This window comes from Suillus plorans (assembly GCF_016647745.1).
Source record: "Suillus plorans strain S12 chromosome Unknown HD556scaffold_7, whole genome shotgun sequence".
NCBI classification, from domain to species: Eukaryota; Fungi; Basidiomycota; class Agaricomycetes; order Boletales; family Suillaceae; genus Suillus; species Suillus plorans.
Genome location: NW_024537391.1, coordinates 283,661 through 296,378, shown reverse-complemented (window position 1 = coordinate 296,378; position 12,718 = coordinate 283,661). Strand labels below are relative to the sequence as shown.

General features: G+C 46.7%; 7 protein-coding genes across 7 annotated transcripts; 2 read left to right on the top strand and 5 right to left on the bottom strand.

Moving 5' to 3' along the window:
- The first annotated feature begins 1 nt into the window (after position 1).
- HD556DRAFT_876209 (transmembrane amino acid transporter protein-domain-containing protein) lies at positions 2 to 2,631 on the top strand. The gene is made up of 11 exons (XM_041311910.1): positions 2 to 343; positions 398 to 855; positions 911 to 1,035; positions 1,090 to 1,224; positions 1,274 to 1,363; positions 1,428 to 1,638; positions 1,693 to 1,776; positions 1,839 to 1,913; positions 1,972 to 2,054; positions 2,107 to 2,134; positions 2,188 to 2,631. The coding sequence occupies exons 1-11, from the start codon at positions 253 to 255 to the stop codon at positions 2,545 to 2,547; spliced, it is 1,740 nt and encodes a 579-aa protein (XP_041164903.1). The 5' UTR covers positions 2 to 252; the 3' UTR covers positions 2,548 to 2,631.
- A 12-nt stretch (positions 2,632 to 2,643) lies between these two features.
- HD556DRAFT_876620 (ARM repeat-containing protein) lies at positions 2,644 to 3,790 on the bottom strand. The gene is made up of 5 exons (XM_041311911.1): positions 3,616 to 3,790; positions 3,460 to 3,562; positions 3,023 to 3,405; positions 2,840 to 2,971; positions 2,644 to 2,781 (listed from the first exon to the last, which is right to left on the bottom strand). Exons 1-5 carry the CDS (start codon positions 3,686 to 3,688, stop codon positions 2,741 to 2,743), a joined length of 732 nt encoding a protein of 243 aa, XP_041164902.1. The 5' UTR covers positions 3,689 to 3,790; the 3' UTR covers positions 2,644 to 2,740.
- Positions 3,791 to 4,690: 900 nt separating this feature from the next.
- Positions 4,691 to 6,012, bottom strand: HD556DRAFT_1438463 (uncharacterized protein; the record flags this gene model as incomplete). The annotated part of the gene is made up of 7 exons (XM_041305848.1): positions 4,691 to 5,008; positions 5,073 to 5,180; positions 5,227 to 5,358; positions 5,412 to 5,495; positions 5,543 to 5,653; positions 5,707 to 5,816; positions 5,865 to 6,012. 7 exons carry the CDS (start codon positions 6,010 to 6,012, stop codon positions 4,691 to 4,693), a joined length of 1,011 nt encoding a protein of 336 aa, XP_041164901.1.
- A 697-nt stretch (positions 6,013 to 6,709) lies between these two features.
- On the bottom strand, positions 6,710 to 6,919 carry HD556DRAFT_1205427 (uncharacterized protein; the record flags this gene model as incomplete). Its single annotated transcript, XM_041296458.1, has 1 exon — positions 6,710 to 6,919. A coding segment is annotated over one exon (210 nt), but the record flags the coding sequence as incomplete, so codon positions are not given.
- Positions 6,920 to 8,279: 1,360 nt separating this feature from the next.
- Positions 8,280 to 8,513, bottom strand: HD556DRAFT_1189444 (uncharacterized protein; the record flags this gene model as incomplete). The annotated part of the gene is made up of 1 exon (XM_041296136.1): positions 8,280 to 8,513. A coding segment is annotated over one exon (234 nt), but the record flags the coding sequence as incomplete, so codon positions are not given.
- Positions 8,514 to 8,611: 98 nt separating this feature from the next.
- Positions 8,612 to 9,439, bottom strand: HD556DRAFT_1203668 (uncharacterized protein; the record flags this gene model as incomplete). Its single annotated transcript, XM_041296424.1, has 2 exons — positions 8,612 to 9,295; positions 9,341 to 9,439. Coding segments are annotated over 2 exons (783 nt in total), but the record flags the coding sequence as incomplete, so codon positions are not given.
- Positions 9,440 to 11,956: 2,517 nt separating this feature from the next.
- On the top strand, positions 11,957 to 12,396 carry HD556DRAFT_1438460 (uncharacterized protein; the record flags this gene model as incomplete). Its single annotated transcript, XM_041305847.1, has 3 exons — positions 11,957 to 12,067; positions 12,115 to 12,219; positions 12,286 to 12,396. The coding sequence occupies 3 exons, from the start codon at positions 11,957 to 11,959 to the stop codon at positions 12,394 to 12,396; spliced, it is 327 nt and encodes a 108-aa protein (XP_041164897.1).
- Positions 12,397 to 12,718: the final 322 nt, after the last annotated feature.

The following is a 12,718-nucleotide window of genomic DNA, read 5'->3' as shown; positions in this document are numbered from 1 at the left end:
CACAATAACTTTGGTCTTTTACTCTTTACTATGGTGATCGCCAAAGGGCTCGGCCGTTCATCTAGAACCGACAATAAAATTTCCTGCAGGCCGCAATTGCTTCCTGACTATCTATTCCGTCAGCCTTCGCCCGGATCTCCTGTTGAACCTTAGATTACTGTTCAATAGTATTTTCCGGACAACCGCACGCGACCTTTAAAACTTTGTGCCCTTGTCATTGGACACATACCAAACAGTATCCTAGATTCAGATATGACATCCTACACATCGCGTGCAGGAGTACCCTTCACTTCTAGCTCTGTGGATAGTTCTACAGGCAGCATGAGGGGCGTTATCGCTTCATGTGCGTACTAAAATTGTTCCTGCTGATCTACAGTTAGTCTTACTCCAAATACAGACCGTCGCTCGCAATTTTTTGCCAGTTCAAATATACCGTATAACGCTCATTTTTCTGACGAGGGGTCGGATGAAGAGGCTCGCGTTGGAGAAGATGACGAGGAAGGCGAGTTAGTTCCAATACCCAGGGATGACATGACAGAGTTCTGGGACTGGGACGAAACGTCGCGTCCAGTCTTACAACGTGCACGAACTTTTATTCCCCAACGGCCTGTTGAGACACGGGAAATCACTGCTACTAGCGCAAGTCAACTCGCTCAATCAACCAGTGATGAAACTGTTCCTTTACTGCAAGCATCTCCTACATCTAATCAAGTCAGTTATGGGGGATCTGATTCAAACGCGTACGTCGGTGGAGAGTCACATGGCCCAACAGATCGGTCTATACTACGGCGCAAGTCGTCAGGTACCCTGAGGAAACCACACAACTACGGAGGACAAAGTACCTACGGGCAGACAGTAGGTGTTATCATTTGATCGTAAATATATCTGCTAATTGCGATTAATCGCTCAGTTATTCAACAGCATCGCGATATTATTGGGCATCGGGATGTTATCCGAGCCCCTAGCCTTCGCATATGCTGGTTGGATCGGTGGAACGGTTCTCATTGTATTTATGGGCTTTTTGAATTGCTATACGTCAGTTGAACTCGCACTACTTAACTATATTCTCCCACTCACCGCACGCAACAGTGCTAAGATTCTTGCTGGTATCATCTTGGAAGACCCTCGTTTGAGGTCATACGCCGACATTGGTCGTAAGGCGTTTGGTCCAAAGTCAATTGCCCTGACCACGATTATGTTTTGTCTTGAGCTTTTTGCCGTCAGGTCAGCGTGTTTTCTAAAAGACTTGGTCATATTGTTCATGCTTCTTTAGCGTTGCTTTCGTCACTCTAGCCGCTGACTCCATGCACGAAATCATGCCAGCGTATTCTTCAAACACATTTAAAATCGCGTCCATAGTCGTGTAAGCGTTACTTCCTGATGCTGTTAACACAATTCTCATGGTTCTTTGACCATTTAAACGATAGATTGGCACCGCTGGTTTTTCTACCGCTCTCTATACTTTCTTATACCTCGATATTTGGCATCTGTTCGACGCTCCTTATCATTGCTGTCATTTTCATAGATGGCTTTTCCAAGCCGGATGCTCCTGGTAGTCTCTGGAGTCCGGCCGTGACGTCATGGGGGACTGGCTCCATGACAGAGCTTGGAATTGCTTTTGGCTTGCTTATGGCTGGCGTATGTCTCATCTTCCATACGGTTCCTGAGACATGTCACTCATTGTCTTTTTAGTTCTCTGGCCATGCTGTAATACCATCGCTGGCCCGTGATATGGTTGATCCTTCCGAGTTTGATAATATGATCAACTGGGCCTTCGTGAGTAAATTTGCTACGGTTTATTTTTTAACTTATTGTTCACCATTTCCCAATCTCAATAGATCGTTACCACACTCATCTATGGGATCATCGGTTATGCTGGGTATTTGATGTTTGGACGGAACGTGAGCGACGAAGTGAGCTTTATGATCTCAACCTTTGGATGACAACCCGTGACGTTGACGACGCATTTAGGTCAGCAAGGACCTCATGAACACTCCTGGTTATACTTCATGGATCAATGAAATCGCACTGTGGACGTTGGTGTCAACCCCTATGTGAGTTTCAGAAGTTGCCCACCTTTCCTAACACTGACGCTTTTGTCAACAGCACGAAGTTTCCTCTCAGCACGCGGCCAGTGAGTGATATGCACTTGTCCTAGAGAACCGAACACTGATAGCTTCCGTCTAGCTCAATGTCATCCTCGAAATCATGCTCGGTATAGATAACCATGCACCATTGCAGGGTGGTATCAAACCCCAGCTGGACACACAACTTTCTACCGCCCATCGGCTTTTCAATCGTATATTCTTCATTGTCGAGCGCATATCTGTCCCTGCGCTGTCTATTTTGGTGTCGATCCTCGTTCCAGAGTTTAGCTCCCTTATGGCCTTCCTCGGTTCATTCTCGGCCTTCATGATCTGCGTCATTGGTCCTATATCGGCCAAAATTGCCCTTGAGGGAAGGTGTAGCTTGACTGATGCTTCATTCCTCGCAATAGCCACTGTGATGGCAACTTGGGGTACGCTCGCTGCATTTTGGACAGCGTGAAATTCTCGTTGGTTTCGGAGAAATACAGACGGATCATTAGTGCGCTTCGAGTCTCAAACTTCCTTTTTTTCCCCTTGCGTTTCTCGATGTATCACGCAGATACGTACTATACATCGTCGTCCAGTTGCATCACATCCATCGACATCATACTAAGCGAGTAATGTACAATGTACACGCATATTGTGGCAAGTCATCATTTGACCTGCACAGTATGCGAAATGACCTTGCTGAGTTCTACAAAGAATCAAATAAATCGACGACAGTTCAAAAGTTGCAGCAAATGGAAACTCACGTGGAAGCTTGATATGCTCTTGAATGACGACCGATTCAATCTGATTGTCAGGGTTTGGCGGTATGCTGACCACGCCAGTGGATGAATCAAACGTCCATCGTTGTTTTGCGACCCATGCCTCTAGCTCTGGTCCTATAAAAATATCAAAAGCTGAACGGAAGCGACACGTGGCTCATAGCAAACCTGTTAGATCCACATAGGTTCCCAACCTCTCACTGTTGATCCGCGTGAAAGTAGCCCTTACTGATCGCGCGGCGACTTCCCGGATGGCATCTTCGAACCCTGCACACTCCACTGTATAATTCTCTCTTATGACCTCCAACTCATCGGACCGGTACAGTACCCAAAACGCGGAGAAACGACACTGGTGAAGAAGGTTGTAGAGATTCATGAGAAGCGGTAAAAGCGTAGGCAATGGGTCGGGCTCGTCGAGCGCAGAATTTGGTGGCCGGTCATCGAGGAGAGATATGCAGAGGTTGAAGTCTGGAAAAGGCTCTGCTGTAAGAGCTTTGAGTAGGATATTAATGACAACGTCAGGATTGAAAAGGTCAGGGTTGAATTGATAGCTGCGACCAAGGTATCGATATTTGAGCTTCCAAGATGAATCATATAGAACTTACAGCTTCAATATAGCCAGGTTAGCAAGGCAGTCATACTCCTCACTGCGGATCTGGTGGTAGAGGTAATCCTCGAGAATACCGACATTTGATGGGTTGTAACGGTCTGGGATTGCGTATGAATGCCAGATCGATTGTGATGAATTTATAATTACCCACCAACACCGGATACCAGATTTTCAATAAGTTCTGTCCGCGAAGGAGGCGAAAGCCACGCTGTTGTTGCTGCCATCGCCGCGTTGTTTTTGAAGGATATGTGTATTAGTGAAAGAGCAAAAACTAAAAATTTGATGGACCCCGGACACCGGGACTTCGTTTTGAATGGGAGTCCTCTCTGTGCAGGTACAGTACTTAATCCACCACACTTAGACACAATTCTTGTTGATATGTTTTCACACTATATAGAGCTACATATGGCTGGTCTTATATCTCAAATCTACCATTAGAAAATGTTGCGATGTTGTGTTTTGTAGCTGAAATTTCACGTTTCGGTACCTGGCACACTCAAATGATTTTTTTGGCACACTTGGACTTCATACACGGTTAGTTCTCGGGAGGGTCTGTGAGACCTTTGGGACAGTTTGTGTCTTAACGGGGACTGGATGTGGTAATTCTAAGCATTTTCGTCAAATATTACACATACATACTGCAAAATATGAATCTTACCCTTACTTTTGTGCGCATAACATACCTGTAAACGGAATGCTACATCATTGACAGGAATAATGTTAGTGGCACATTGTGATGAAATATAACACATATGATGAGCAAGTGATTTGATTGACCAGAACCAGAGGTCTGTGAGAGGTCTCAGATTGGTGGCTGTATGGTTATATTAGTGCAAATCAATCCATGAGTAGACAGTAGTTCCGACATTTTATAGGCGCGCAACAGATATTTGAGAATGCATATATGAGATACACATTTGATAGTTAGACGGGGAAGTATGATTGCTTGCGTCAGGTGCTGGTGTTGATAATCACACCATAGAAAGAATGTCACAAATAAATGCATTAGATGCTACTGAATGGAACAAAGGCTATAGTACGTAGACAGACGGTGACACTACCAAATGAGCCCAGTATGAATCACTTTCTGCCAGTGAACGGTCACTTTGTCGAAAGTTGGAATAAGGGAGTGAGTAGACGCATATCGCTTCATGTCATCTTGGAGACATGACATGAAAAACCTTGAATGATTGTCAATAATTGACGTGAAAAAGGAGAAAAAACGATTATGTCTCGACTATCTTTTCACGTTCCAATGGTGTCTTCCCAATGGCACGAGCTTCCTGCCTGACATCACAAAGGAGAAGGTCGACAAATTCCCAATATTCGGTTGATACCCAGTTCCGTGCCTTCTCTATCATATCGGCAACTGTGACTCCATCGGGTTCTTCGTTCTCGCTTGTGGCTGGACCTGGACCTGGGGCCTCAGGGGAGTTGATGACTTCAGAGTCCCTGTTCTCCACGACAGCAACAGCGCTGTCCTGAGCTGCCGATGTGGCCTTAGCCTGCTCAACGACGGTCTGGAAGCTGACAAAGGTACTGCGCTGTTCAATGGCATGTTGTCAGGAAGTGGTAAGAACAAAACAGGAGTAGGAGGCTCATGCTTACCAGAAAGGCAAAGCGTGCCCAGTGTGCCACTGTAACTTCGTGACCCATTGATGCTAGAGACTTCGCAAGGACAGATATATTTGCCTTGGTTTTGAGGCTATGATTGATCTTTGAAACATGTGAGTATGAAAATCTCATTAAAAATGTCGAGTACCTTTTGCTTCACGCTCCCCCACTGTGCGGTCAAATTCTCCTTGATGAATGTAGTCACCATGTCCGACATCTCTGAATCCTCGAAAGTTCCATCAGGAATTTTGAAAGTCATAGGGTGTTTCTTTGCATAGGCCTTGAGTTGTGTGAATTAGTATACTGAGCAGCGTACACAAGGTCCATGCTCACGATGACATTGTCTGCAAGCTCAAGGACATATCCTGTCAGGTTCGGTGATAGTAAACATGCACGTAATCTATCTTTCATGATACCCTTGAACCACGATGAGCCATGAATCACACGAAAGTTCGGGCAGTTACCTTGAAATCATCCGAAGCAATAAAGTCCTGACTTGCAGATCGTTTGGCGGCCCTTTGCATTGTGAGCAGGGTTGCCATCAAATTTAAGAACATCTCCTTGACGGACTTGACCTGGCATCGGACTGGTCAGTCAACGTTTAGAGATCGTTATATTAGTCACTTACATTGAGAAAGTCGTCCAAAGCATTGTCAGGCAGGCCATGGGCCTTGCAAGCATCGGTAGCAAATTGTTTGAGCTGTTTTCTTTCATGTTCACTGTCGATATCATTGTCTGCTGAATCACTTCATGGGCGTCTCGCTGGAGTTGTGGGGGGACTCAAACTTGTGGCCCTGCGGTCGGCAGCCAAGTCTGTCATGGGAGTATTTTCCCTGGCATTCACAAGACCAGCGACTGGAGTGGAAGAACCGCGCGGGGCAGCAGCTGGTGCTTGGAGGAGTCTGAATTGTGTCAACAGACTTGGACGAGCCATTTAGTGAGGATCAACTCAGCGCAGGGCAAAGGAATGAGACACGACAACAGACATAGTTATAGTAATCGATGTGATTTGTAGTTTGTATTGAAAGTAAATATTAAAATGTCTATTGTTCATCATAAGTGCGGAAATTATGAAGAAAATGACCTGGAATACCGCTTGCAGCGGGCAGGTGGGGGGGCATGTGCTGCACGACAGATAATTGACTAAAATCTCGAGGTGGATATGAAGTGTGAGTAAAGTTATCGGTTGGTGGAGCATGCCCTTGATGTTGTGGACGAGCTGGTTCAGAAGGGCTCGCGTGCATCTGCCAGTAGCCATGCGGCTGTAGAGTTCCTGAGGGCAAATAAGCGAGGACGTCAGATCGTGAAAATGAGGCTTCATTTTGTAATATAGCACCAGCTGGCGGGGTGCTATAGACCTGCTGCGGGCGTTGCAATCAAGATGCAAGATCAGAGGGTCCCGGATCAGGGCCAGTCACAAGCTTCTTCTTCGGCACTACTTTACCCTTGCCTTTCATTCGTGTGGCTTTGCTTGTGCTATGATCAAAGGCCGGGGGTGGGTCATTCTCCCTCGCTTTCTCCGGGTCGGCGGGATTAGCACTGTCCGATGCCTTCTTTTGGCGCACGAGTGCTGCAGCATGGAGACGTACAGCCTGGTGATCCGATATACATGGCATGCTGATCTGGGCGCGTATATCCGGTGGAAGTAGAGCTGAGATGTGTTGGTAATTGTGAAGCGCGTGGGTATTGAGGAAGTAGGCATTAGTAGGTGCATGATCAATGAGCTGCCGGAGTCTCGTTGTGACGATGCGCTCCTGCCGCTCTTGCACATTCCGGATGCCACAGTTTGCTCCAGACGATGCGCAGTCATGTTGAACGTTGACGACACACAATATTTCCTTATGTAAACTCTCAGTTGTTACAATAACATGTAACCAGAACCCCTCATACGGAGGTCATCCTGACCTTAGCCCCTATCCCGCCATATGCACTGTCTTGGAAGACTTACCGACTCAACGGAGACACGTAGAGACACCTAGAAATGGCCTGGATGCCGTTAGGTGACCTAGACCAGCCTAGGCAACATCTAGACGGACCTAGATGGTCCTCGACCCAGATCATGGAGAAGCTCTGCTTCATGGTCAGAAGAGAAGCCGCATGCCGCAGCATGTGCAGTTAGACTACAAGGCATGTTTAGCCTTGAGGACTAATAGAAGAGGCATGGAACGCCTCATGTATAGATAATCGCCCGCATGGCATCTGATAACATGCCCGTGTATGGATACATTCATACTTACCTACCGAACGTAGTATTGGTCTGTGCACACGGACGACAGTATATAGAGCAGACAGGATCATGTATTTCTGTACTTTATTCTACTAGGTTTTCCCCAGAACTTCCTCTGAAAGACAGTCCCAGTCCTTCAGTCTTAGTCGCACCTAAAGGCAAGCCGACGCTACCTTTAGTCGTACAGTTCCGTTAGCCCTACAGCTTGACGAGCCGCCGCGCTTACCAAGCTTGTCGGAGGATACCTTAGCATTTCGCTAAGCTGTGAACCCATCTCTCCAGTAGCGAGCCCGCTATCTGATTAGGCATTCTGCCTAGGGAGAGCTCGACCTATCCTAGTCGTAACATCAGTATGCGCACAAAGAGCAATGAAAATAAGACTTACATTGGGTGTAAGGACAGCAATATCGTCAATGTCTGGAAATCTGAGGCACGGCACATGTAATTGAGGATGTAGTTTAGCTGACGAGAATTCGAGACACCGAATGATGACATGTGTTGCGATGCGTCCTTGGTGTGGCACGAGTATTTCAATGACTTTGCCGATAGAGAGCTAGAACAGAGAAGCAACACTTAGTAAGATGCCGCTTTGCAATATATCATTGCTTACCTCGTCCAAACACGTCTGATTACGCCTCATGATGACATGGCTCCCCAGTGGCGCACTGCTGTGATCTGCCACTATGAAAGAATCACACTTGTAAAAAAGCGAGGCAACAGGGAATTGATGCTTTCCAGGAGGAAGAAGTGCGGTCTGTGTCGAACACCATTCAACTGGTGGGACTTTGCCCCCCACATCCTTGTGAGTCGGCAAATGAACTAATCCTACCAGGACATTAGCAGGTGGTTCGAGTGTGATTGAAACATTACTTACTGACTGGTTTTTCATTTGTGGTGGGTAAGCCTATCAAGCGGCATTGTTCAGGGTGTGTGGCCATGTACGCAGCGATGTTGTTACCAGCATGCACCCATTTCCGTGTCTTCAGGTTGCACCAGAAACCTCCAGTTACGATGTGCTTGACAACATCAAAGCCACCAAAGGTATGACAAGTATCGCGACTGGGAGCTTGACAGTTGCTGTAGATTGATGATAGACAGAAAATATGGTTAAAGGACTCGAAGCGCTCAGTTGAGAACAGAATCACCGGCCCAAAGTGCCGTATGAAAGCTGGAAGGTGGAGGAGGAAGTGGAACTTTGCCTTCGTGATGAGGATACTGGGCGCACATTTAGCGCTGATACTGAGAAAGTCATTGATCGTCTGTGATAGATTGGCCTTAAAATATGAATGAGACAATAACTACTTTTGAAGATGAGAGTGCGACACACCAGGTAATCTTCAGTATTCTCAATTACCGTGTGCCAGAGAAGCACCACGAGCTTGCCAATCACAGTCCAACCATCGAGAACTGAGCGCGGAACAAGGTTGTAGATCAGGTATGGCATTACCTGTGCAAGGCTCTTAAAATGCTTGCTGATCAAACCTCCTTTGAAACGGCAGATGTACTCTGCTCCAAGAGTCGGTGAATTTAAGCCTTCTTTGTTGACAGATTCCAGTCGCATCTGGAATGTATTGAGCAAGTGATTTTTATCGAGTATCCATACTGTCTGGCCCCAGAAGTACTTGATGACACTGAGAAGGACAGTATGTAGGATTTCCGTGGGCGTGTCTTGATAAATATTGACACTTGGCATACCAAGAAGTGGGTTGATATGATCATCAAGCGAATAACCATTTAGCACAGCCTCAAGCTCACGCTCAAGCTGTACACGAACGTCTGCTTCAGAAATGGGAGGCTTCCTGGCCTCACGTTTGCGAAGCTGTTTTCCAAGCTCAAGAAGGCGATTTATGATCGCCGATGTAGCTGCATCTCGGGTCCCTGTTGATGCCACAGCGCTCTGAATTTTGGTGGTTCCACCAGGCAGTTTTGCAAGCTCGACCTGCTCTTTTACCTGCGCCAGCATTTCCTCTGGTGTTCGAAGTTCAGCGGACTATAAGTACATTAGTTTAGAAACACACAGAATGTCTGGACGAACCTTGAATATACTACAGTAACCTGCATCAGACTTCTTGTCTACAGTTGTGCCACCAACTTTGCATGTCCGGCAAAAAAAATTGCACCTCAGCCCACCATGGTGTTAAGGTCGTACTCTCGTAGTATCGGATCCGAAGGACTTCGGCCTCAGCTCGTATGCTGTGCCCCTTTCCCAAGTACTGTCCCTTATTTCAAAGACTTAACGATAACACGTCCGCAGGTCCGGACGAGTCTCGTAGTTATATCCGGATGACTTCCGGATATCGGAAACATGTATAAGACTAATCCGGACGGATCTGGACTAGAAACAAACAGAGTATAGACTATCCAAAGATAGAGGCGGAGACGTAGACTATCGGAATCGATCCGAAGTCTCAGAGATTGACAAGAGTTGTTTAGACTCAAGTCCAGAGGACAGAAAGAGGACAAACTAAGATGATATTCGAACTGAGGTACTACAGGAAATATACACGGGTTTATATACTAAGAGGATAACGGAAGGATCAATAAGCAAAGGTCCGAGGCTATGTATGAAGCATATGCAAAGCTTATCAAACGCGAGTCGGAAATGAAGCATAGGATAACAGATCAGTAATCATACCGGTAATAAGTATAACCGAGACACCGGGAAGAGGAAATACCGAATAGGCTGTGTTTAACGTTATATGAACAGGAAATGAATTAAGAAGCTTATCGGATATCGGATCGGACGCGGATCTATGCATTGGACCGGACCGGATCTAAGGGTCCGAAGTTTGGAAGAGAAGCGTGAATATATGGGATATGACACATGGCTGCTGTTAAGAACGTGCTCAAGGGTCGGATCCGAAGGGCTTGACTTCAGCTCATGCACTGCGCCCCTTACCCGAGTATGTGCCCCTAACTTCCGAAGGCTGTCGAACGATGTCCGAAGGTTGCCGGACGATGTCCAGAGGGCGTCGGGCGATGTCCGGAGTCCGATGTCCGATGCGCGGGAATTCTGATGGATGTTCGGGAACAAGAGATAAGACTAATCCGGATGAAGTCCGAACTAGAAAGGAAACAGCGGAGGACTACCAAAGGTAGAGGCGGAGGTGACAAGTCTATAGGAATCAATCCTAAGACGAGCGGAGGTCGACGAGAGAGATACTCAAGTCGGACGGAGGAGAGAATGAGCAGAGTCTAAGATAATATTCGAACTGAGGAAACTACAGAGACTGTACAGGGTTTATATACTACTGAGGACATAACGGAGAACAGTAAGTGCAGTGCGAGGCTATGTAAAGCTATGGATAAAACATATGGGACGACTATCACTAGTCTATCGGAACTTAGTAAAATGAAGACGGAAATGAATAAGGGACGGAAAATAAAGCGTACTAACTGATAAGGGAAATACCAAAGGGATAAGGCACGGAGGTTAGACGCGGGTCGGATCCGGACGATACATAGAAGTCGGCCGGATCCGGAAATCCGGAAATGATGAGTGTGATAGGTCCGGATCCGGAACACGGGATATGACAGAAACACATTGTAGGTTTACAACTCAGTGTGGTGCTATAAGCTCCTAACCGATATCTTTATGTTGTAGGTCATCCAACACCTAGTCTGCTATACTTGCGGGACAAGTGCATTCGACCCTAAAGGGGAAGCTAGTGCAGCAAAGGTCTAGAAATGACACCTGGGTGACACCATTCATTTTACTAATTAGTAATAATACTGCGTACCTGTACTTGTTACTAATTCGTAAGGAATATCTATCTACCACGCTACCAGCAATAATACCAGCACTCAGCAGTCACTTGGGCGATTTCTACCCCATAGTTGTTTGCTATAACGGGAAGACTCTATCGGGTAAGTCCGAGCTTGTCGTCACTGCCTCGGCTGATCCCTAACCCGCCTAAAATAGGCTTTGGGCGCTGTCAATTCATTTCTCGTAAGCTTTTGCTCGTCGTCCACGACAATGAGCTCATTCCTTTGCCTCTCCTACCTTTAATTTTCATCCGTTTTTCAGCAGGATCTGTGTAGCGTGTAGTCACTGGCCTACTTAGTGTATTCAACACCTATCCTACGCTGTTGGACCGGTCACCATCGTGCTACTCAACAACACCTACAGTGAGCTCATTCTTTCCCTTCTCCTACCCTTAATTTTTATCCGTTTTTCAGCGGGACTCGTGCAGTGCATATCTACTGGCCTACCCAATGTATCCGGCACCTCTCCTACGCTGTTGAACCGGTCGTCATCGTGCTACTTCACAATACCCATGGTGAGCTCAATTTCCAGCGTCTCCTGCCCTCATTTTTGGTCTGATCTTAGGTGGTCCTTTTGCATCATGTAGGGAATACCCTATTGGGCGCATCCGCTTGTCCCATTGTCGAGCCCATTGTCGACGCGCCGTCTTATTGGTCGAAAGATGGACGACTTGGAATTAAAGCGTGACATGAAACACTTTCCCTTCAACATTGTTGACAAGGGTGGTCCCATTGTTGGACCTGTTGTCGACGCGCAATCTTATCGGTCGAAAGACGGACGACTTGGAATTAAAGCGTGACATGAAACCCTTTCCCTTCAACATTGTTGACAAGGGTGGTCCCATTGTTGGACCCATTGTCGACGCGCCATCTTATCGGTCGAAAGATGGACGACTTGGAATTAAAGCGTGACATGAAACCCTTTCCCTTCAACATTGTTGACAAGGGCGGTCAACCCGCTATTTTGATAGGTTACAAGGGCGACACACGCCAATTTGTGAGTTATCAAGATCCCTATGAATGCGCCGCGCTCAGTCTTTGTAGCAAGTTCCTTTCCTAACCTCTGTTGCCCTCGTTACTCACCTGTTTCTCACCATTTCAGACGTTTCTTTCGTGGTTGAGGAGCTTCTCATTGCCATAGTCAACAAGGTATGTACAACGTTCTAGACTCTAGCACTACTATGTTGACCTAGACCGCCGCTAAGGTGGTGCCAGAAGTCCTCGGGGTTCCCCGGGACATTATGTTTGTTTATCGATATCATTGCTGATGCTATAGCTCCCACGCTCGAGCTTCAACGTTGTCGACACGTCGAGTCCCCACAGTAAGGTCGTTCTGTACCCTCTGCCTCCTTTCTCATCTGCTTTTGACATGTCTTTCGCATTTGAATAGCATATATGTAACACTTGAGCAAATCCTATCTACTCATCCCAGCACCTATTGTGTCGCTTGAAGCCCCTGCTCAGTACCTGTGTCATTCAGCGAACCTTCAAGACTCTCCACATCACTTCCTCCCTGCTCATTGTCGTTATCTTCCTCGCTGTCGCAAATGATTCGGGTGCTCTTAGTGCTGTCGGCTTTACGTTGTCGTGCAGCTTTACGGGATTTGTAAACTTGTTCGCCATTTGCTTGGCGCTTGTGGTTGTCGCT